Here is a 24,183-nt window from a genome sequence, read left to right as displayed (position 1 = left end):
CAGCATTGAATAGGTCAATAATTCATGACTTTGATTTCGATAGAACAGACATCTTATTTCTGCAGTGCCTGCTGGGCTCGAATGAAGAGTTACAGTCCTGTCAAGCAAGACGTGATGTTGTGTGTTTCTCTCCACCCAACAGGAGATAGACGGCAAGTCTCTGCTCCTCATGCAGCGCAGCGACGTGCTGACAGGCCTGTCCATCCGCCTCGGCCCCGCGCTCAAAATCTACGAGCGTCACATCAAGGTGCTCCAGAGGAGCCACTTCCTGGAGTGTGAGGACCTTTAAGCTGGTCCTGGATACCACACAAAGACAATATAGGGATGACGGGGGGGAGAAGAGTGTGTGACTTTAAGACGTTCATCCTACCTCTCATGAGCCTCATTCCACCCTCGCGCAAAGGAGGAGCGCCGGCCCTTTAAGAAGAGCCACACTCCGCATCTTGAAGCCATGGGCGTGCACCTCCTGGACTTCCTTTCTTCCTCACTGACCTGGAAGTGCTGCACTTTGGACTCAATCAGAACCTTCTTCCGACTCATCCCAGATGGCACCTTCCCAAAAAGACGCAGGTAAAACCCGAGTTCCTGCAGTAGCTGCTAACACTTCCTTGTTTTGTACTTACCTGTTTAATAATACAACAGATGCAATATTTGTTAGCATTCGTGTTTTCGTGTTGTGTCCTCCAAAGAAGACACGAGAAGTGTGTAACATTCCACAGGCTGAAGTTCACTTAAAGCAGTCCTTCAAAAATAAAGCCTTCATTCAGCCTTAGTTGGTACAATTATTTCAAATGTCACATTTGTATCATCACACATGTCTGTAAGCAAACTATGGTTCACATCGGTACGGAAATAAATCCAAAGAACTTAAAAATACTGTACGACAAACATGTGACATCCTTTTTTCCCCCCAAAGTTGAGTTGGAAACTTGGTTCTGGACCGCAAAAATGCACCAAAAATGTGCTTGATGACCATGGGTCTGCTGCCAAAATCCAAATAGAAGACAATTACCGTATTTCCTTGAATTTTGCCAAGTATATAGTATGCACCTGACTAGAATTACTGCCGGGTCAAACTCGTTTCGCAAAATAATTAGCGCATCCTAAGCACTACCGCCGGCTCAGGACTAACGCCGGGTCAAACTCGTTTCACAAAATATTATTTTTATTAGCGCATGTCTACAATTTCCACCGGGTCAAACTCGTCACGTCACGAGTGACACTTCACCTGTCATCATTTTCAAAATGGAGGAGGCTGATTTCAATCATTTGAAATGGCATAAAGGGAAGAAGATTAAGAGCTATTCAGTAGGATTTAAGGTCCAAGCTATTGAATATGCTAAAAAGAACAGTAAGCAGCTATGTTTTATTAATATACCGTAGCTGCGTGTGTCAAATATGAGTCATTAAATGACTCCCGCCTCCTGGTGGTAGAGGGCGCTAGTGATCCTTCTTGCGACTACTTGGCTGCAGAAGAAGTGACAACAAGCAGCAAGAGTTTATTTTTCCTCTCGCTTGCACTTTTAACATGGATGATTACATATCTAAAATAAAACAGTTTTCTAAACTGGACTTTCAATCGAAGCAGGAGGTAATAAAGGATGATCTCCATCGAGACAGAGAGACTTTTAAAACTGAAGAAAGATAAGGAAGACTTCTTTGAACAAGTTATTGATGCTTTTGATCAGAAGGAGCTGCACATGGACTTCATTTATAAGTAAAGGTAAGACCATAATAACGTTTTTTTTATTAAATGTGCTTTTCATGATGGTATCCTTACATCACACTCAAATTTATAAGCGCAGGCCTAAATTTACCACATGCCTTTGGTAAGAGCCGGAGTGAGAATAGGTTTTTGGCGGCAATTCAAGGAAATGTGGTAACCTTTTTATTTATTTAAAAAAAAAATGCATCTTCTTGTCAACAACAGTCAATTAAGACTTGAAACCAGCCCAAGTCCGCTTCAAGCTTGGACTGGAGGGAGCAGGGTGGTCCCTCCCCTAAAGGATGAAGGGCAGTATTGAGGAGCGCAGGGTGGGATAGTCCTTAAACTCCTTCAAGTAGCCGCGGTGTTTCCCTCGAGCCCACACGCTCATCTGGACCAAGGCCACCAGGGTGAAGAGAGCCACGGGCACACATTGCGTCATCACGCTGAAGCCTATCCAGGAGCCCAGCTGTGTGCGCACACACACACACACACACACACACACAAACACACACACACACACACACACGTAAAACCTTCTGCAACCACGAGATAGCAGCATTTGTACAAATTGAACTGACCCTTGTGATGGACTACACACACTCCTAGCGTCATGACAGTGTTGGTTTTTGTACTTTCAACACTTGAAATGTTTTAACAACTTCAGATTTTTCTTTTGATATTAAAATATATATGTTTTATGGCCTTTGTAAAAAAACAAAAAAAACACTGTTCTTTTTATAATTAAAAAATGCAGAACATGCAGTATTTCTCAAAAATAAGTTGAATTTGGTTAATTACAGCAGTGGTTCTCAAATGGGGGCACGTGTACCCCCGGGGGGACTTGAAGGTATACCAAGGGGTACGTGAGAGTTTTTTTTTTATATATTCTAAAAATAGCAACAATTAAAAAATCCTTTATAAATATATTTATTGAATAATACTTCAACAAAATATGAATGTAAGTTCATAAACTGTGAAAAAAAAATACAACAATGCAATATTCAGTGTTGACATCTAGATGTTGTTCCATGAATATTGATGCTAAAGATTTATTTTATTGTGAAGAAATGTTTAGAAGTAAGTTGATGAATCTAGATGGACCTCTATTACAATCCCCAAAGAGGGCACTTTAAGTTGATGATTACTTCTATGTGGAGAAAACTGCATTTATAATTGAACCACTTGTTTATTTTTCAACAAGTTTTTTAGTTATTTTTATATCTTTTTTTCCAAAAAGGTCAAGAAAGACCACTACAAATGAGCAATATTTTGCACTGTTATACAATTTAATAAATCATAAACTGATGACATAGTGCTGTATTTTACTTCTTTATCTCTTTTTTTCAACCAAAAATGCTTTGCTGTGATTAGGGGGTACTTGAATAAAAAAACATGTTCACAGGGGGTACATCACTGAAAAAAGGTTGAGAACCACTGAATTAAAGCATTGAATAGGTCAATAATTCATGACTTTGATTTTGATACAGCAGACAGCTTATTTCTACAGTGCCTACTGAGCTAGAATGAGAGAGAAAGACAGACTAAGTTGAGTTTCAGTGCATGTAAGTATTTTATACTATATATATATATATATATATGTATATATATATATGTATATATATATATATATATATATATATATATATATATATATATATATATATATATATATATATATATATATATGCTAGGGGTGTGGGAAAAAATCGATTCAAATACGAATCGCGATTCTCACGTTGTGCGATTCAGAATCGATTCTCTTCCTTTTTTTGTAAATCTATTTTTATTTTTATTTTTATTTATTTATTTTTTTTTTATCAATCCAACAAACTACACAGCAATACCATAACAATGCAATCCAATTCCAAAACCGAACCTGAGCCAGCAACACTCAGAACTGCAATAAACAGAGCAATTGAGAGGAGACACAAACACCACACAGAACAAAACAAAAGTAGTGAATATTATCAACAACAGTATCAATATTAATTATCATTTCAGCATAGCAGTGATTAAAAATCCCTCATTGACATTATCATTAGACATTTATAAAAATAATAAAAAAGAACAATAGTGTCACAGTGGCTTACACTTGCATGGCATCTCATAAGCTGGACAACACACTGTGTCCAATGTTTTCACAAAAATAAAATAAGTCATATTTTTGGTTTGTTTAATAGTTAAAACAAATTTACATTATTGCAATCAATTGATAAAACATTGTCCTTTACAATTATAAAAGCTGTTTTACAAAAATCTACTACTCAGCCCGTCAGCAGACGGGTAGATCTTGCTGAAATCTATGTATTGAATGAATACAGAATGTTTTTAATCGGAAAAATGTCGTTTTTGAATCGAGAATCGCATTGAATCGAAAAAATTGATTAATAATCGAATCGTGGGACACCCAAAGATTCGCAGCCCTAATATATATATATATATATATATATACATATATATATATATATATATATATATATAATTTTATTTTTTTAATAATATATTTTTTATCTGGTCAGAATTATTGCATTTTAGCGGTTTAACAGCAGTTTACCTCAAAGCTCTTGAGAATTTTGCATCATGGTTTTCTGGTGTGATCTCGTGATTTAAAGTGCACCATTACACCAAAAAAATAACTGCTTGTTTTTCAGTCGGCAAGGATGAGATCCATTCGGTTTTCTTGGAAAAGGCATAGTAATCCAGGACTACAGTCTGTTCAAAATAGCAGTTATAATGGGAGTCAGTGAGGCCGAACGAGGTCTTTAGAGAAGGTGTGTATACTTTGTTGGCATCCTATTCTGACATCATGGTTAGTAAAAACACACAACTTCATTTAAAAATTAAAGCTGCACGCAGCAATGGATGGGACCGCTTTGGCTGCTACCCCCGCAACCCAAGCCCAGATAAGCGGTAGAAGATGGATGGATGGATTATTACAATGAGAAAAAGTTGTATACACATGTGTTATACATCAGTCTCATAGTAAAAACAGTTGCAAAGTGGCTTGGGCTTTTTATAAGGACGCCTTGGTGCCGCCATTTTGAGACTCTAATGTATGGTGAATGTAATGCAGTTGTTGTATTGAAGTGGGAATAGCAAACTTCCTGTTGATTTTAGTTGGGGGCGGTCAGTGTATGAAATATAGGTCTCAGTGAGACCTATATTGAGGTTGTTTCATGTGTGTATGACAGTCCTACAGTTTTTTCTGAGCAGAAAGCTGCCATTTTGTGACAACAGCAGCAGCGCAATATTTCTTTGAGGGACTCATAAAATCCAAACCGGGGTAGTAATTAAAACTCTTTCATCAACTTTTAATCAGAAGGGTTCAATCTCTCTTCTGTGTTTATTACAAGCGGAAACGACAAACGGCCTCAGAGGAGATAATGTTTGAAAAAAAGCGAAACATTTTTAACCCCTTTTTGTATTGAAGGGGGAATTGCAAACTTCCTGTTGGTTTTAGCTGGGAGATATGAGTGTATGAAATATAAGTCTAACTGAGACCTACATAGAGGTTTTTGTTTCATGTTTCTACGACATTGCTACTGGAAGTTAGAGACAGTGTTGTCTGTGTTTTCTTCCTAGGGGGCGCAAGAGCGCAATTTTGAGTTTTGGGGTTTGGTTTTTTGATTAGATTGCAATTTTGGCCGGTCCTGATGTGTGTGTCAAATTTGGTGAGTTTTGAAGCATGTTAAGGGGGTCAAATTACAGCTCAAAAAGGCGGCGGAATAATAATAAAGAATAATAATCAAACCTTAGAAATTCAGTTGGGTCCTCTGTCCCAAAAGGACATCGGTCCCTAATAACATAGTTTTAGTATGGAACAGAAAAGACTTAAAATACATCAATTTGCCTGAAAACATAAAAAAAATTCTTATATTAACTATAAACATGTTTTGACCGACTTGAGCCTTTCGAGACTGAAAAATAAAATGAAGCAATATTAACTAATGAGCACAATATACAAAATGCTTTAATCTAAAAACAAAAAATTATGCAACAATTTGTGCTTTTTTAAATTGTTTTAATAAATAAAAATCCGACAATAATGGGTCCAATCAGCATGTTTTGCAGCACACAGCGTTTCAAAGCGAGATTTGAAGCATGATACTGATAAAGCGTGTTCCCTGGGTACACCCACACCACCTGGCATGACCTGGGCTAAAAGAACTCTATGTCATAGTTTCTCCTTTAAATCACTTTGTAATGAAGAACCAATCCTGCCATATTGTTGTGTTAGCTTTTGCTAGGCTGATTATTGATTAATTGTGTTTTAGAAGTAATTAAGACCCAAAAGGAGTGCAATGCTTGTGTGCAACCACCAGAGGCGCTGTTGATTTAGTCTCAAATACTTTGCTGTCCCAAAGGTGCACAACATGACATCCCTGATGGGATGCTTAGTTTTAACACGAGCATGGAAACAGGAGTTGAAAACATTCCAATAGAGATTTAACTGTGTCCTAAGAAGTACGCTATGCCTGGCACACCTCCAGTTAGCAGCAGTTTGCTATATACAGCACTGGCATGGAAGCAGGAGTTCAGAATATTCAACGAGAGATTCTATCATCCCACAGAAAATAATAATATATATTTGTCAAATTATTAGGGACCGATGTCCCAAAGGGACAGAGGACCCTATTGAATTTCTAGCGTTTTATTATTATTTTTTTATTCTTTATTATTATACCGCCGCCTCTTTTAGCTGTATTTTGACCCCCTTAACATGTTTCAAAACTTACCAAATTGGACACACACATCAGGACTGGGGAAAAGTGTGATCTAATAAAAAAAACTAAACCCTAAAACTCAAAATTGCACTCTAGCGCCCCCTAGGAAGAAAACACAGACCAAACTGCCTGTAACTCCAAGGCACATGAAAAAAAAAACCCTCTATGTAGGTCTCACTTATACCTATAGTTCATACACTGACAACCCCCTGCAAAAATCAACAGGAAGTTTGCAATTCCCCCGACAAAACAAAAGTTGTGTAAAAACAGTCACCTTTTTTCAAACATTATCTCCTCTGAGCGCATTTGTCGTGTCGGCTTCAAATAAGCACAGGAGAGAGATTGAACCCCTCTGATTAAAAGTTGATGAAAGAGTTTTAATTACTGCTGCGGTTTGGATTTTATGAGCCCTCAAAGAACCGCGGCTCTGCTTCTGCTGTCTCAAGATGGCGGCACCTTGCTCGGACAAAACTGCCTCAAACTCCCAGTAGGAATGTCAGAGAGACATGAAACAAGAACCTCAATGTAGGTCTCACTTCTTAAACCTATATTTCATACACTGACAATCCCCAGCTAAAATCAACAGGAAGTTTGCCATTCCCCATTCAATACAAAAGCTTCTCTCCATTCGCAATACATTAGAGTCTCAAGATGGCGGCACCCTGCTCAGACAAAACTGCCTCTAACTCCCAGTAGGAATGTCAAAAACACATTAAACAAAAACCACTATGTAGGTCTCACTTAGACCTATATTGCATACACTGACAACCCACAGCTAAAATCAACAGGAAGTTTGCAATTCCCCCTTCAATACAAAAGATGGCTATAAATACTCTGTGCCGTCCATCGCTGCTTGCAGCTTTAATTTTATTTATGTTTGTTATGTTTTTGTAATACCATTTTGTGTGAGTTTCTTTCATTTTTGGTGTTTGTGACAAAAATACAAAGTGACCCAATTTGGAGGTACATGCTTCTCATGTACGAATTGTTTTTTGTGGACAACAACAATACAAGTATAACTTTTCTTTTTTTTATTACATTTCCAATATTATTTTTAACAATAAAGAAAATACAGACGTTTGTCAGTTTTTGTCCACCCCATTATTTGCATTACAATAAAGCCTCGTTTATGTGTTCATTGCTTCCGGACCTCCATCCATCCATCCATTTTCTACCGCTTATTCCCTTTCGGGGTTGCGGGGGGCGCTGGCGCCTATCTCAGCTACAATCTGTCCGTTAAAAATGAATTTCCTCAAAGTACTAATTATTGATTATAGATTGAATATTTTCATAGCTAGAGTATTAAAACTGTTTTTACGACCTGCTGATAAGTTTTGAACATTATGATAGTCCTAACGCCCCCTTTAGTCACCTTTACATGCTCTCAAATCCAATATAGTTATATTAGCAGAGGCTGAGCCAATCAGTGGCCACCATTCTCAACAGTGCGCTCTGATTGGTGGGGTCTCATCTAGTGGCCAATACTATTGTGGTATTGATCATTTTTTATTTGTTGAAGTCTTCTCTCTAAAGTGTGTTTTGGATGTCTGCAACATATTTATTTATTATGGTAAAAATGGCCTCCGTTTTTATACTCTTAATGTACCTTTTGTAAGGGATTACTAATGAAACATGTTTAATTATTACCTTGTCTAGCACATGTTTGCATCTTCTTACCTCATAGGTGTAGTTTGGACACGACACCAGCCAGAAAATCCACGTGAACGGATTTTTCGTCGGGTAAGGAATCTTTTTCACTTTAGAACCTGACATGAAAGGGATTGTTTGAAGTCATTATTTTAACAAGTAGTAGTAGTCATAACTGTGATAGTTGTAGCAGTTGTAGTAATTGCTGTAGTAGTATTAATAGTAGTTGTAGTAGTCATAATAGTAGTAGTAGTAATAGTTCTAGTAATAGCAAAGGTAATAATTTTACAAGTAGTATTAATAGTACTCGTAATAATTGTAGTTGTGGCAATAGTAATAGTTGAAGTAGTAATCGTAGCAGTAGTAATTGTAGTAGTAATAGTGATAGGAGTAATTGTAGTAGTGTGAAATGAGTGAATCATGTTTATATAGCGCTTTTCTCTAGAGACTGAGCTCTACACAGTGAAACCCAGTATCTACATATTTGATCTACATTTAAAACCAGCGTGGGTGGCACTACCCTTTAGTAGTAATAATATTAGTGGTAGTAGTAGTAGTAGTAGTATTATACATTGTGGTAGTAATGGTATTAATAGTAGTAGTAATAGTTGTACGAGAAGTAGTAATAGCAGTACAAGTGATTGTAGTAATATTAGTAGTAATAGTAATGGTATCAGTAATAATAATTATGATAGTAGTGGTTGTAGCAGTGGTAGTAATATTTGTGGTAGTATTAATAGTTGTAGTAGTAACAGTAGGAGTAATAGTTGTAGGAATGTTTATAGTAGAAGTAGTACTAATAGTTGTAGTAGTAGAAATAGTAGTAATACTAGTAGAAGTAATATTAGTAGTAATAGTAGTAGTGATAGTAGTAGGAATAATTGTGGTAGTAGTAATAGTTGTAGTACTAGTAGAAGTATTAGTAGAAGTAACATTAGTAGTAATAATTGTGGTAGTAGTAATAGTTGTAGTAGTAATTGTAGGAGTAATATATGTAGTAGTGTTGATAATAGTAGTAGTAGTAGTAGTGATAGTAGGAGTAATAGCTGTGGTAGTAGTAATAGTTGTAGTAGTAATAGTAGGAGTAATTGATGTAGTAGAGTTAATAGTAGTAGTAGTAGAAGTGATAGTAGGAGTAATAGCTGTGGTAGTAGTAATAGTTGTAGTAGTAAATGTAGGAGTAATATATGTAGTAGAGTTAATAGTAGAAGTAGTAGTGATAGTAGGAGTAATAGCTGTGGTAGTGTTAATAATAATAGTTGTAGTAGTATAACTATTAGTAGTACTAGTAGAAGTAGTAATTGTAGTATTAGTATTAGTAGTAGTATTCCCGAATGCTCTACCTGGTGGTTTCAGGTTACGAAGAGCTACATGGATGGAGAAATTCCCTATTTGGCAGAACTGTGCGGGTAAAGAAAAGCAAAGTGTGAGCAGTGGCACATCAACCCCAGGATGTTCATCTTCAACTTACCCAGAAGATGTAAAGTCCGACATTGACCTGTTGCTGCCCGTAAACTGTACAAAGGGGAGAGGCGGGTGAAGGACTAGATGCTGGTGTAAAGAAGATAGTTGCACTTACCAGGCGTGGTGTAGAGAGGGTGGTTGATGTAGTATGCCATCCAGGCTGCCACGCACCAGTAGTAGCCACAATTCTGACAAAAGCAACACACCCCATGTTGGAATAGTAGTGCTGAGCCAGCATTAATACTACTGACTGTAAACAATACTGTACAGCGCACGCAGAGGTACAAACCCCGTTTCCATATGAGTTGGGAAATTGTGTTAGATGTAAATATAAACAGAATACAATGATTTGCAAATCCTTTTCAAGCCATATTCAGTTGAATATGCTACAAAGACAACATATTTGATGTTCAAACTCATTCACTTTGTTTTTTTTGCAAATAATAAAAAACTTAGAATTTCATGGCTGCAAAACGTGCCAAAGTAGTTGGGAAAGGGCATGTTCACCACTGTGTTACATCACCTTTTCTTTTAACAACACTCAATAAACGTTTGGGAACTGAGGAAACTAATTGTTGAAGCTTTGAAAGTGGAATTCTTTCCCATTCTTGTTTTATGTAGAGCTTCAGTCCTTCAACAGTCCGGGGTCTCCGCTGTCCTATTTTATGCTTCATAATGCACCACACAATTTCCATGGGAGACAGGTCTGGACTGCAGGCGTGCCAGGAAAGTACCTGCACTCTTTTTTTTACGACACCACGCTGTTGTAACATGTGGCTTTGCATTGTCTTGCTGAAATAAGCAGGGGTGTCCATGAAAAAGATGGCACTTAGATGGCAGCATATGTTGTTCCAAAACCTGTATGTACCTTTCAGCATTAATGGTGCCTTCACAGATGTGTAAGTTACCCATATCTTGGGTACTAATGCACCCCCATACCATCACAGATGCTGGCTTTTCAACTTTGCGTCGATAACAGTCTGGATGGTTCACTTACCCATTGGTCCGGATGACACAATGTCGAATATTTCCAAAAAACAATTTGAAGTGTGGACTCGTCAGACCACAGAACACTTTTCCACTTTGCATCAGTCCATCTTAGATGATCTCGGGCCCAGAGAAGCCGGCACCGTTTCTGGATGTTGTTGATAAATAGCTTTCGCTTTGCATAGTAGAGCTTTAACTTGCACTTACAGATGTAGCGACCAACTGTATTTAGTGACATTGGTTTTCTGAAGTGTTCCTGAGCCCATGTGGTGATATCCTTTAGAGATTGATGTCGGTTTTTGATACAGTGTCGTCTGAGGGATGGAAGGTCACGGTCATTCAATGTTGGTTTCCGGCCATGCCGCTTACAAGAGTGATTTCTTCAGATTCTCTGAACCTTTTGATGATATTATGGAGCGTAGATGTTGAAATCCTCAAATTTCTTGCAATTGCACTTTGAGAAAGGTTGTTCTTAAACTGTTTGACTATTTGCTCACACAGTTGTGGACAAAGGGGTGTACCTCGCCCCATCCTTTCTTGTGAAAGACTGAGCATTTTTCTGGGAAGCTGTTTTTATATCCAATCATGACACCCACCTGTTCCCAATTAGCCTGCACACCTGTGGGATGTTCCAAATAAGTGTTTGATGAGCATTCCTCAACTGTATCAGTGTTTTTTGCCACCTTTCCCAACTTCTTTGTCACGTGTTGCTGGCATCAAATTCTAAAGTTAATGATTCTTCGCACACAAAAAAAAGTTTATGAGTTTGAACATCAAATATGTTGTCTTTGTAGCATATTCAACTGAATATGGCTTGAAAAGGATTTGCAAATCCTTGTATTCTGTTTATATTTACATCTAACACAATTTCCCAACTCATTTGGAAACGGGGTTTGTACCTTTCGAAAGGTATTACTCGACAATGGCGACCACATACATTTTCGATGGGCACATCTTCATTTCTAAGCAATCTTTTAACCATTTTGTTGTGCTTTCCAACTAGCTCACCTTAAATATGTTCCTCAGAGGCATGGTCCCGTGGGAGATGCGGTGGACAAACAGAGTCTCCAGAACCTTCTTGATGTAATGGAAGGAGTGACAGATGCAAGCAGAACTGCAAAAAAAAAGGTACGTTTTTATTGATTTGTTTATGTATTGCAACTCCCTCCTAACAACACAGGTTGATACTCACTGCACCACCCAGTGTTTGCTGCTGGTAAAATCATATTTTGGAGCGTAGATGAAGGGGAGGCGGAAGTAGAACATTAAATAGATGAGCAGTGGGCCCAGACACTCTGCCAGGAAAACCTGAAATGGACACAAGGGTGGTCATCGTGCAGGGAGGCAGCACTGCAGTGTGAGGACAGAGAAGGCAGCCAGTGGCTAAAGGGTGAACCAAGTGAGAGGCTGGAAGGGGATAAACACCAGCAGGAGAAATGAGGCCATGAGATTAGATGTCCCGGCGTAGAGGACAGGCGGAGGAGGAGGAGGAACACAAAGCGGCCACATGGAATTTTATTACATACGATATATGACGGGCGTCACGAGTGAGGCTTCTGGACGCCTCAAAAAATTAGTTGTGCTTAAATCACATCTAATCGAGATGCACACAACGTTTTATTATGGTGAAACAAATGGTATATTAGTAGTAAATATAGCAGGGGTCAGGAACCTTTTTGGCTGAAAGAGCCAAAAAGCCAAATATTTTAAAATGTATTTCCCTAAGAGCCATATAATATTTTTTTTTAACACTGAACACAACTAAACATGTGCATTTTTAACTAAGACCAACATTTCCAGGGTATAATAAGTCTCTTATTCTTTATAATAACATTGTTATTCTGAAGCTAACTGTGGAGGGGGCGTGGCCTGCGGGCCTGCAGCAAAGCAGGATGTTGCCAGGACCCGCATCAAAATCAGCGACAGGTGCGTAGATGGCCCACCCGGGCATTGTTATCTAATGACCTGTCGCTCTGTTATAAGCAGCAGCCGGGAGGAGAGACGGGGTTTGGGGCTGGAGCCAGAGCGCGAGTGAGGACGAAAGAGAAAAAGACAATTGCTGGAAAGCAACTGAGAGAAAAATAAAAAAAAACAATGTTTTATTTGTAACCCTAAAACAGGCTCTTGGTGGTCTGAAGAACCCCCAGGAGGACAAGTCCCACACTAACCAATAATAAATAAATGACTTCTTACCATTAATGCAACGTCTTGAACATAAAAAAGCATGAGAATGTTTTATATTTTGAATGTTATTTTTAACACGGTGATTGCAAGTGGAATTATTCATGACTTATCCTGTTAAGCAATGTCAGCTCAGATTTATCCGAGAGCCAGATGCAGTCATCAAAAGAGCCACATCTGGCTCTAGAGCCATAGGTTCCCTACCCCTGAAACATAGTATGTGTATGATATGCTTGACCAATAGAACTTGTTTTATATCTAGGCATTTTGGTTACCTATTCTACATTTTTTGTTTCTTTTATTTACAATAGTGACAGACCCCCCACAGTGCTGCTTAAATCATGAATTATTATTTTGCCATTGACTGGCTGTGGCAAACATTTATGGAAAAAAAATCATACATTTTTAGAAATACTAAAACAACATAAGTAAATATGTGTCTGGCCGATTTACTTTTAAGGCTTGTATTGAAACTGAAATTGAAAATATTTTAATTATTTATCAAATTGTATTTTTTGTTCATCATGATTTGGATACCATAATACACTCTAAAGAAGTGGTCCCCAACCACCGGGCCGCAGCTCGATTGGTACCAGGCAGCATGGGAAATTTTTATAAATGTTTTAATTTTTTAATTAAATCAACATAAACAACACAAGATACACTTACAATTAGTGCACCAACCCAAAAAAACTCCCTTTTTCATGACCAAAAAAAAAAAATAAATAAAAAATAAAAATAAAAATCCTCCCATCCACCTAACCCCTCCTCCCAGCCAGGCCATGGGACAAATTATCAAGCGTTGACCGGTCCGCAGCGACAAAAAGATTGGGGACCACTGCTCTAAAGTGTTACATATTATAATTTCTAATAATAATAATAATAAAATTATAATTTTAATGTTATAATTTTCAATTATATTAGGCGCCAGCGCCCCCCGCGACCCCAAAAGGGAATAAGCGGTAGAAAATGGATGGATGGACATTTGAAAAAAATTAATGATTTAATATAATTATAAATCTAGCAATCTATTCGATTTTGCTTAGAGGATAATGAAATGATCAGAAATTATTAAAAAAAAAAAACAAATGGGGATTTTTCTAAACTTCTTTATTTTGTTTAATAATAATTTATAATCCATTTTCTATACCGCTTACACATATTAGGTTTGAGGAGAAGCTGGAGTCTGTATTATATCATTCATTACACTTTATAGTCTATTGCAGACATCTATTTTCACACATTGCATGGTTCTTGATAAAACATAATAATGTCGGATATTCAGCTCCAATTTGGCCAGTTTACAAGGACACTCAGGCTACGTGAAACCTGAAATTACAAACCCTGTTTCCATATGAGTTGGGAAATTGTGTTAGATGTAAATAGCCTCCTCTCTTCCTGTTTTTAAATCTCTCTTAAAAACATATATTATTTTATTTTATTTATTTATTTATTTTTTATCGTGTTTTGTTTGTGTTGTGTTGTGTTGCTCAGATTCTCGTTTTCAACCTGCCCATTGTACAGCACTTTGGCTACCCCTGTGGTCAATTTCAATTGTGCTATATTAATAAAGTTGATTTGATTTGATTTGATAACAGTCTGGATGGTTCACTTTGGTCCGGATGACACGATGTGGAATGTTTCCAAAAACAATTTGAAATGTGGACTCGTCAGACCATACAACACTTTTCCACTTTGCATCAGTCCATCTTAGATGATCTCGGGCCCAGAGAAGCCGGCGGCGTTTCTGGATGTTGTTGATAAATGGCTTTCGCTTTGCATAGTAGAGCTTTAACTTGCACTTACAGATGTAGCGACCAACTGTATTTAGTGACAGTGGTTTTCTGAAGTGTTCCTGAGCCCATGTGGTGATATCCTTTAGAGATTGATGTCGGTTTTTGGTTCAGTGCCATCTGAGGGATCGAAGGTCACGGTCATTCAATGTTGGTTTCCCGCCATGCCGCTTACGTGGAGTGATTTCTCCAGATCCTCTGAACCTTTTGATGATATTATGGAGCGTAGATGTTGAAATCCCTAAATTTCTTGCAATTGCACTTTGAGAAAGGTTGTTCTTAAACTGTTTGACTATTTGCTCACGCAGTTGTGGACAAAGGGGTGTACCTCGCCCCATCCTTTCTTGTGAAAGACTGAGCATTTTTTTGGGAAGCTGCTTTTATAGCCAATCATGGCACCCACCTGTTCCCAATTAGCCTGCACACCTGTGGGATGTTCCAAATAAGTGTTTGATGAGCATTCCTCAACTTAATCAGTATTTATTGCCACCTTTCCCAACTTCTTTGTCACGTGTTGCTGGCATCAAATTCTAAAGTTAATGATTATTTGCACACAAAAATTATGTTTATGAGTTTGAACATCAAATATGTTGTCTTTGTAGCATATTCAACTGAATATGGCTTGAAAAGGATTTGCAAATCATTGTATTCTGTTTATATTTACATCTAACTCAATTTCCCAACTCATATGGAAACGGGGTTTGTATGTGTGGAAATTTTATTTTGCTTGGTTTTGTCAGAAAAATTAACGTCAAAACAATTGCATTCATCCTTGGGAGCAAAAATAGCGGCTGTTGTTTAGTGAGCCAGACTGTCTTTATCGACTGTATATTAGTAGTTTAAACATCTGCTCATGTGTGGACTCACTGTTCCCCACGTCAGTTGAGGTCCTAGGTCGCTGAAGTAAAAGCTGGCTGTGGTTCCCACAGGAAGGGTTTGGAGAACTTCTTCATCCCTGAGACATTTAGTCTCTGAAAAGAAAAGAAAAAACATTCAGCCAATCAAGATCACATGACCTTCTGCCAATCAAAAGATAGGATTGTGGCTCCTACTGGGATCCAGGCGCAGGGATTGTCTGGCCGGGTGCCACTTAGGATCTGTAGACAATGTGTCATGTTGTCATGTTGGAAGTCATTTGTGACTTTGTCATGTTGTTGACTTACATGATTTATGAAACAGGGCCTTGATATCCAGAACTGTGGCGGTTGGCTCCACCTGTGATGACAGCGGTGCAACAATGCATATTTGTTTTCACTTCTTGTAGGGAAGATTTGTATGTAAAGAAAATGTTGCAAAATATAACAATATTTATTTTCACTTTTTGCATGTCAATATGTGTAAATTAATTCTGCTTTAATTGATTAAATATCAAATACCGTATTTCCTTAAAATTGCCACCAGGTATATAGTATGCACCTGCCTAGAATTACTGCCGGGTCAAACTCGTTTCGCAAAATAATTAGAGCATGCTTAGCATTACCACCAGCTCAGGATTAATGCCGGGTCAAACTCGTTTCGCAAAATATTATTTTTATTAGCGCATGTCTAGAATTTCCGCCAGGTTTTACTCATTTCGCAAAATAATTAGCATATGTCTAGAATTTCCACCGGGTCAAACTCGTCACGTCACGAGTGACAATTCACCTGTCATCATTTTCAAAATGGAGGAGGCTGATTTCAAACATTTGAAATCGCATAAAGGGAAGAAGATTAAGAGCTATTCAGTAGGATTTAAGGTCCAAGCTATTGAATATGCTAAAAAGAACAGTAAGCAGCTATGTTTTATTAATATACCGTAGCTGCGTGTGTCAAATATGAGTCATTAAATGACTCCCGCCTCCTGGTGGTAGAGGGCGCTAGTGATCCTTCTTGCGACTACTCGGCTGCAGAAGAAGTGACAACAAGCAGCAAGACTGAGCAGCGATCCTTTATTTTTTTCCTCTCGCTTGCACTTTTAACATGGAGGATTACATATCTAAAATAAAACAGTTTTCTAAACTGGACTTTCAATCGACGCAGGAGGTAATAAAGGAAGATCTCCATGGAGACAGAGAGACTTTTAAAACTGAAGAAAGATAAGGAAAACTTCTATAAACAAGTTATCGATGCTTTTGATCAGAAGGAGCTGCGCATGGACTTCATTTATAAGTAAAGGTAAAACCATAATAAATTTTTTTTTATTATTATTAAATGATTTTTTAATGATGGTATCCTTACATCACACTCAAATTTATAAATGCAGGCCTAAATTTACCGCATGCCTTTGGTAAAGAGGTTTTAAAATAATTAGCGCCCCGGCGGCAATCTAAGGAAATACGGTAGTTTATATTTCGAGGATTCTGAGTACTTAGTTTCACATTTTTTTAAGAGAAAAAAAAAAAGGACAACCAAATTAAAACACACGCATCCTTTTTCAAAATATTTGGTGAGTCACACTGTTATCATTCCAGTAGCAAGGCACCTTTGTGGTAAACAGTCAAACACATTTTGCTGCATGCTTCAAATGGGAAAATATAGCACCATCTGGTGGACAACAATGAACATTAAAAAAATGGAAGCCATCGGCCCAAACAAGAGTTATTTACTAGTTTATGTTGTGATTCATGTGAAAATGGTTGGCATTGGTGGCGTCCCGTCACAAATACATTTAATAAACACATTATTAATGGGACTAGAAATGTAGATCGTCGTATGGGCTCGGTAAAATCCACTCGTTCAATTATGGATAGATCTCGTTTTAATTTTGCCAAATAAGGCATATTATCGGCCTTCACGATAAAATCAATGTGCATTACAACAAAATAAGAGCTGAAATATTTACTGTTATTTTCTGATTAAAGAAACAATACCTTACTGCAGGGGTAGGGAACCTATGGCTCTAGAGCCAGATGTGGCTCTTTTGATGACTGCATCTGGCTCTCGGATAAATCTGAGCTGACGTTGCTTAACACGATAAGTAATGAATAATTCCACTTGTAATCACAGTGTTAAAAATAATGTTCAAAATATAAAACATTCTTATGCATTTTTAATCCATCCATCTGTTTCTACCGCACCTGTTCAAGAAATTGCGTTAATGGTAAGAAGTTATTATTGGTTAGTGTGGGGCTTGCCCTCCTGGGGGTTCTTCAGACCACCAAGCACTGACATGAGAGCCTGTTTCAGGGTTACAATATTGTTTTATTTTTAGATAAGTCCCTCAGTTGCTTTCCAGCAATTTTATTTTTCTCTTTCGTTTTCGCTCGCGCTCTGGCTCCAGCCCCAACCCCGTCTCTGCTCCTGGCTGCTGCTTATAACAGAGTGACAGGTGATTAGATAACAAGGCCCAGGTGGGCCATCTACGCACCTGTCGCGGATTCAGAGGCCGGTCCTGTCACACCTCCGTTCACTGCAGGCCCACAGGCCACGCCCCCTCCACAGTTAGCTTCAGAATAACAATGTTATTACAAAGAATAAGAGACTTATTATACTTTAGAAATGTTGGTCTTACTTAAAAATGCACGCGTTTAGTTGTGTTCAGTGTTAAATAAAATATTATATGGCTCTTATGGAATTACATTTTAAAATATTTGGCTTTTTGGCTCTCTTAGCCAAAAAGGTTCCTGACCCCTGCCTTACTGTAATGCAGGGGTGTCGAACGTACGGCCTGAGGGCCTCATCAGGCCCACAAACTGATTTAATCCGGCCCGTGGCATGAGTTTGCGAAGTATAAAAATGAACCTGAAATGTTTTAATGAAAGAAACAGCTGTTCCAAATGCGTCCACTGGATTTCAGAATAGCAATTATTTCTATATTTGTAGATGATGCTACATATGTAAAAAAAATCAATCAATCAATCAATGTTTACTTATATAGCCCTAAATCACTAGTGTCTCAAAGGGCTGCACAAACCACTACGACATCCTCGGTAGGCCCACATAAGGGCAAGGAAAACTCACACCCAGTGGGACGTCGGTGACAATGATGACTATGAGAAACCTTGGAGAGGACCACATATGTGGGCAACCCCCCATCCCCCAAGCCGGCCGCTCTACCCACTATGCCATGCCGCCTGCCTTGAATTACTGCCGGGTCAAACTCGCTTCCCAAAATAATTAGCGCATGCTTAGTATTTCCGCCTAGTCAAACTCCTGACGTCACAAGTGACACTTCTACTCTCATCATTTTCAAAATGGAGGAGGCTGATTTCAATACCGGTAATTTGAAATCGCATAAAGGAAAGAAGATTAAGAGCTATTCAGTAGGATTTAAGGTCCAAGCTTACATCGCACTCAAATTTTTACTGCATGCCTTTGGTAAGTGCCGGAGTGAGAAGAGGTTTTAAATCAATTCGCGCCCCTCGGCAATTCAAGGAAATACGGTAATACTTATTAAATACAATAGTATTTAATTATGGTATAGCTCGGTTGGTAGAGCGGCCGGACCAGCAACCTGAGGGCTCCAGGTTCGATCCCCTCCGCCACCATCCCAGTCCCTGCCGCCGTGTCCCTGGGCAAGACACTCCACCCACCCAAAATAAAATAAACCACTTGATGTTAGTACATCATTCAAGGAAAATTATCAAACTACATCAATAACATACTTTAGTTTGATTTGGATATATTTTTTTATCTTGATTGAAAATCAACACCAATAAGTTAATTGATGAACATTTTCACATAATTTGTTCAGAAAATATAAATAACAAATAAAGTATATATACTATTAACTACAACAGGTAATTGTAAAAAAAGAAAGAAAAAAACATTATGATTTGTACAATTTCCGAATGTGCTTGTTCTATGGGGACGGCGTGGCGCAGTGGGAGAGTGGCCGTGCGCAACCCGAGGGTCCCTGGTTCAAATCCCACCTAGTACCAACCTCGTCACGTCCGTTGTGTCCTGAGCAAGACACTTCACCCTTGCTCCTCCTGATGGTTGCAGGTTAGCGCCTTGCATGGCAGCTCCCTCCATCAGTGTGTGAATGTGTGTGTAAATGTGGAAGTAGTGTCAAAGCGCTTTGAGTACCTTGAAGGTAGAAAAGCGCTATACAAGTACAACCCATTTATTTATTTATTATTTTTAAACAATGAAAACAATCTGAAGTTGTTTTTATTTTAAGTTGTGGTGCCGTGATTTGACTTGGGAGTAGCTGTTTCTCCATGTGCCCCCCCAGGTCTAAAGTGACTTTGACACCCCTGCTGTAATGTATAGTAATAGAATGTTGCAATACTTTCACTTTCACTTGCAATTCCTTCGTTATTGCAACTGTGCTTGAACACACCTGAAACACACTTGGTCTACAAGAGAATAAGGAGATGTAGCAGGACGGGTTTGTGTTTCTAACTTAGCTACTTTGTTGCGTTATATGTAAATGTGTCGCTTCTTATAAAAAGCGACAAATCCAGAGTCTTTTTCTGGTTCTTTTGGACATTTTCGTAGACAAACATGAAAGTATCGATCAGTGCATTCCAGACCCTCCCTCTCAATCAAAAGCGCTTGCACATACTTTTGTCTTGCTTGTAGAAACCTTTCACATTTGAATCAACTTAGTACCTATTTTCGTTACTTTGGATTCGATTCAGATACTTCACGGTACCAATGTTCATAACTTTTATGTGTTTAAATGTGTAAATAAAGGTATCGTTTTTAAAAAACAAAAAGGTATTTAGCTCTGCTCTTCTGTGTATCATTTGGAAGTACTGTACTGTATTATTTAGTAGACCTTGCATGAAGTGGCAATTCTAAGACGTTAGATGGCATTATTGTATACAAACCCCGTTTCCATATGAGTTGGGAAATTGTGTTAGATGTAAATATAAACAGAATACAATGATTTGCAAATCCTTTTCAAGCCATATTCAGTTGAATATGCTACAAAGACAACATATTTGATGTTCAAACTCATAAACTCTTTTTTTGTTGTTGCAAATAATCATTAACTTTAGAATTTGATGCCAGCAACACGTGCCAAAGTAGTTGAGAAAGGTGGCAATAGATACTGATGAAGTTGAGGAATGCTCATCAAACACTTATTTGGAACATCCCACAGGTGTGCAGGCTAATTGGGAACAGGTGGGTGCCATGATTGGCTATAAAAGTATCCATCCATCCATTTCCTACCGCTTATTCCCTTTTGGGGTCGCGGGAACCGCTGGCGCCTATCTCAGCTACGATCGGGCGGAAGGCATTGTACACCCTGGACAAGTCGCCACCTCATCGCAGGGCCGAGTATAAAAGCAGCTTCCATGAAATGCTCAGTCCTTCACAAACAAGGATGGGGCGAGGGTCACCACTTTGTCAACAAATGCGTGAGCAAATTGTTGAACAGTTTAAGAAAAACCTTTCTCAACCAGCTATTGCAAGGAATTTAGAGATTTCAACATCTATGGTCCCTTATATCATCAAAGGGTTCAGAGAATCTGCAGAAATCACTGCACGTAAGCAGCTAAGCCCATGACCTTCGATCACTCAGGCTGTACTGCATCAACAAGCGACATCAGTGTGTAAAGGATATCACCACATGGGCTCAGGAACACTTCAGAAACCCACTGTCAGTAACTACAGTTGGTCGCTACATCTGTAAATGCTAGTTAAGACTCTCCTATGCAAGTCGAAAACAGTTTAACAGCAACACCCAGAAACGCCGTCGGCTTCGCTGGGCTTAGGTTCATCTAAGATGGACTGATGCAAAGTGGAAAAGTGTTCTGTGGTCTGACGAGTCCACATTTCAAATTGTTTATGGATACTGTGGACGTCGTGTCCTCCGGACCAAAGAGGGAAAGAACCATTGATTGATTGATTGATACTTTTATTAGTAGATTGCAAAGTTCAGTACATATTCCGTACAATTGACCACTAAATGGTAACACCCCAATAAGTTTTTCAACTTGTTTAAGTCGGAGTCCACAATAATCAATTCATGGATTGCCCGGATTGTTATAGGTGCAAAGTTGAAAAGGTAGCATGTGTGATGGTATGGGGGTGTATTAGTGCCCAAGGCATGGGTAACTTACACATCTGTGAAGGCACCATTAATGCTGAAAGGTACATACAGGTTTTGGAGCAACATATGTTGTCATCCAAGCAATGTTATCATGGACGCCCCTGCTTATTTCAGCAAGAAAATGCCAAGCCACATGTTTACTTCATAGTAAAAGAGTGCGGGTACTAGACTGGCCTGCCTGTAGTCCAGACCTGTCTCCCATGGAAAATGTGTGGCGCATTATGAAGCCTAAAATACCACAACAGAGACCCCTGGACTGTTGAACAACTTAAACTGTACATCAAGCAAGAATGGGAAAGAATTCCACCTGAGAAGCTTAAAAAATGTGTCTCCTCAGTTCCCAAACGTTTATTGAGTGTTGTTAAAAGAAAAGGTGATGTAACACAGTGGTGAACATGCCCTTTCCCAACTACTTTGGCACATGTTGCAGCCATGAAATTGTAGGTTAATTATATGCAAAAAAAAAAAAAAGTTTATAAGTTTGAACATCAAATATGTTGTCTTTGTAGTGCATTCAACTGAATATGGGTTAAAAATGATTTGCAAATCATTGTATTCTGTTTATATTTACATCTAACACAATTTCCCAACTCATATGGAAACGGGGTTTGTACTTCACAGAACCCAACATGAGTGTATTGATGTCATCGCCGTTAATTATAAGCACTCAGCATGATAGCTGGAGATCGCTGTGGTATTAACGAGCAGTTATTTGGCTCTTGTATTTTTACAGAATCCTTGCAGTCGGAAGACTTAATCACACTGCTGAAAGAACGGCACACATTTGTCCAAAGCTATCTTGTGACATGAAAGACTTCCTGGGAGGTGACAAAGAGCCAAAAGGAACCATAAACGTTACAACATGCTTGTTATTCTTCAGCTGTCTTAGTTCGGTAGGGTCAAGGACTTCAAACGGCCATGTGTTTTATTCCTAGGGTGCGCTGCAGCACATTTTTGAGTTTTGGGGTTAGATTTTTTGATTAGATCGCAATTTTCGCCAGTCCTGATGTGTTTGTCCAGTTTGGTGAGTTTTGAAGCATGTTAAGGGGGTCAAATTACAGCTCAAAGGAGGCAAAAGTGAGTGTTTTTATAAAAATTTTGTTTTGAAGAGGGAATTGCAAACTTCCTGTTGATTTTTGCTGGGGGTTGTGAATATATGAAATGTAGGTTTAAGTGAGACCTACATAGAGTTTTTGTTTCATGTCTCTACGACATTCCTACTAGAAGTTACAGGCAGTTGTGTCCTCGGAGCAGTTTTGTCTGTGTTTTATTCCTAGGGTGCGCTACAGCGCAATTTTGAGTTTTGGGGTCAGGTTTTTGATTAGATCAAAATTTTCGCCAGTCCTGATGTGTGTGTCCAGTTTGGTGAGTTTTGAAACATGTTAAGGGGGTCAAATTAGAGCTCAAAGAGGCAAAGGTGAGTGTTTTTATAAAACGTTTGTTTTGAAGGGGGAATTGCAAACTTACTGTTGATTTTTGAAGTATGTCAGTGTATGACATATAGGTCTAAGTGAGACCTACATAAAGGTTTTTGTTTCATGTCGCCACGACATTCCTACTGGAAGTTACAGGCAGTTGTGTCTGTGTTTTCTTCCTAGGGGGCGGTACGGCGCAATTTTGAGTTTCTGGGTTAGGTTTTTTGATTAAATCGCAAGTTCGCCAGGTGACAAAGAGCCAAAAGGAACCATAAACGTTACAACATGCTTGTTATTCTTCAGCTGTCTTAGTTCGGTAGGGTCAAGGACTTCAAACGGCCATGTGTTTTATTCCTAGGGTGCGCTGCAGCACATTTTTGAGTTTTGGGGTTAGATTTTTTGATTAGATCGCAATTTTCGCCAGTCCTGATGTGTGTGTCAAATTTGGTGAGTTTTGAAGCATGTTAAGAGGATCAAATTACAGCTCAAAGCTGCGGAATAATAATAAAGAAAGAATAAAACGCTATAAATTCAATAGGGTCCCTAATAAATAAAAATTATTTTATGTATCAAATGACCTAAAAATGACATCGTAAAAAAAAAAAAAAAGCTTGCATCCTCACCTTGTCCAGGAGTAGAAGTTTCTCCTTGGTCTTAACATCCACAATCTCTACCTCAAAGTACACAATCCTTTTGGGCTTTTTTGGAGGTTTAGGTCTGGGCCTGGACGCAGCTTTCTTCTCTGGTTCTGCACCGTTCACATTCTTTGCCTCTAAGGCCAGAACATCCATGATCCCCCGCCCCTAAGGAGACTGGACTTGTCGTCCCCACGTCCTGACTCGAGTGGATTTGCTGCTCTCCTCACCTCTGTAAATATCTTTTGCTGCGCCAAGGGGGGAGCGAAAAAAATGCCTGGAAGACGAGCCGGTGCGGAAGAACACGACACTGGGAGCCTCACCTGAATAGCACGGACCGGAGCCCCAGTCATGCTCGCAAACACACTCGGTGAAGACGAAACCGGAGAGTCGCAAGACATAATCCACAGAGCGCCATTTGCAAGGCTAAATATAAGCCAGCTGATTTGCTCTTCGCACAGCAGCTCGGCTGGTAACCTTGGGACGCCGCTCACGGAACACAATACCAACGAGTGGTCTTTGGACGCCGCTCAACTACGGCTTCTGTAGAAGCGATTGGAGACTCGACTGCTCTGCTTCTGGTTTGGCAGCTCAAGAAAGGCCCGAATGAAAGGCCGATGGGAGGGAAGAAAGACCTCAACATG

At 38.9% G+C, this 24,183-nt stretch overlaps 2 protein-coding genes across 2 annotated transcripts in view; one reads left to right on the top strand and one right to left on the bottom strand.

Annotated features, from left to right (window-relative positions):
* Positions 1-772, top strand: part of samd1a (sterile alpha motif domain containing 1a) — a 29,549-nt gene extending 28,777 nt beyond the window's left edge. Inside the window, exon 7 of the mRNA XM_061905174.1 lies at positions 143-772. Coding sequence (XP_061761158.1) covers positions 143-289 — 147 coding nt within the window. The 3' untranslated portion in view covers positions 290-772. The remainder of the gene's footprint in view (positions 1-142) is intronic.
* On the bottom strand, positions 651-24,183 carry LOC133555793 (very-long-chain enoyl-CoA reductase-like). Its single transcript, XM_061905175.1, has 11 exons — positions 23,528-24,183; positions 15,668-15,719; positions 15,557-15,601; positions 15,372-15,475; positions 11,723-11,838; positions 11,539-11,644; positions 9,659-9,731; positions 9,551-9,594; positions 9,423-9,480; positions 8,110-8,198; positions 651-2,174 (listed from the first exon to the last, which is right to left on the bottom strand). Exons 1-11 carry the CDS (start codon positions 23,693-23,695, stop codon positions 2,001-2,003), a joined length of 1,029 nt encoding a protein of 342 aa, XP_061761159.1. The 5' UTR covers positions 23,696-24,183; the 3' UTR covers positions 651-2,000.

The sequence above is a fragment of the Nerophis ophidion genome, linkage group LG07 (assembly GCF_033978795.1).
Source record: "Nerophis ophidion isolate RoL-2023_Sa linkage group LG07, RoL_Noph_v1.0, whole genome shotgun sequence".
Classification (NCBI taxonomy): Eukaryota; Metazoa; Chordata; class Actinopteri; order Syngnathiformes; family Syngnathidae; genus Nerophis; species Nerophis ophidion.
Note: the sequence above shows the minus strand (reverse complement) of the source record. Positions and strands in the feature narration are given on the sequence as shown.

Coding starts and splice junctions, on each gene's coding strand:
- LOC133555793 (XM_061905175.1), bottom strand. CDS start 23,695: ATGGATGTTCTGGCCTTAGAGGCAAAGAATGTGAACGGTGCAGAACCA. Junction 15,602..15,667: donor GGCCCTGTTTCATAAATCAT/GTAAGTCAACAA, acceptor CATTGTCTACAG/ATCCTAAGTGGCACCCGGCC. Junction 11,645..11,722: donor AGCAAACACTGGGTGGTGCA/GTGAGTATCAAC, acceptor TTTTTTTTGCAG/TTCTGCTTGCATCTGTCACT.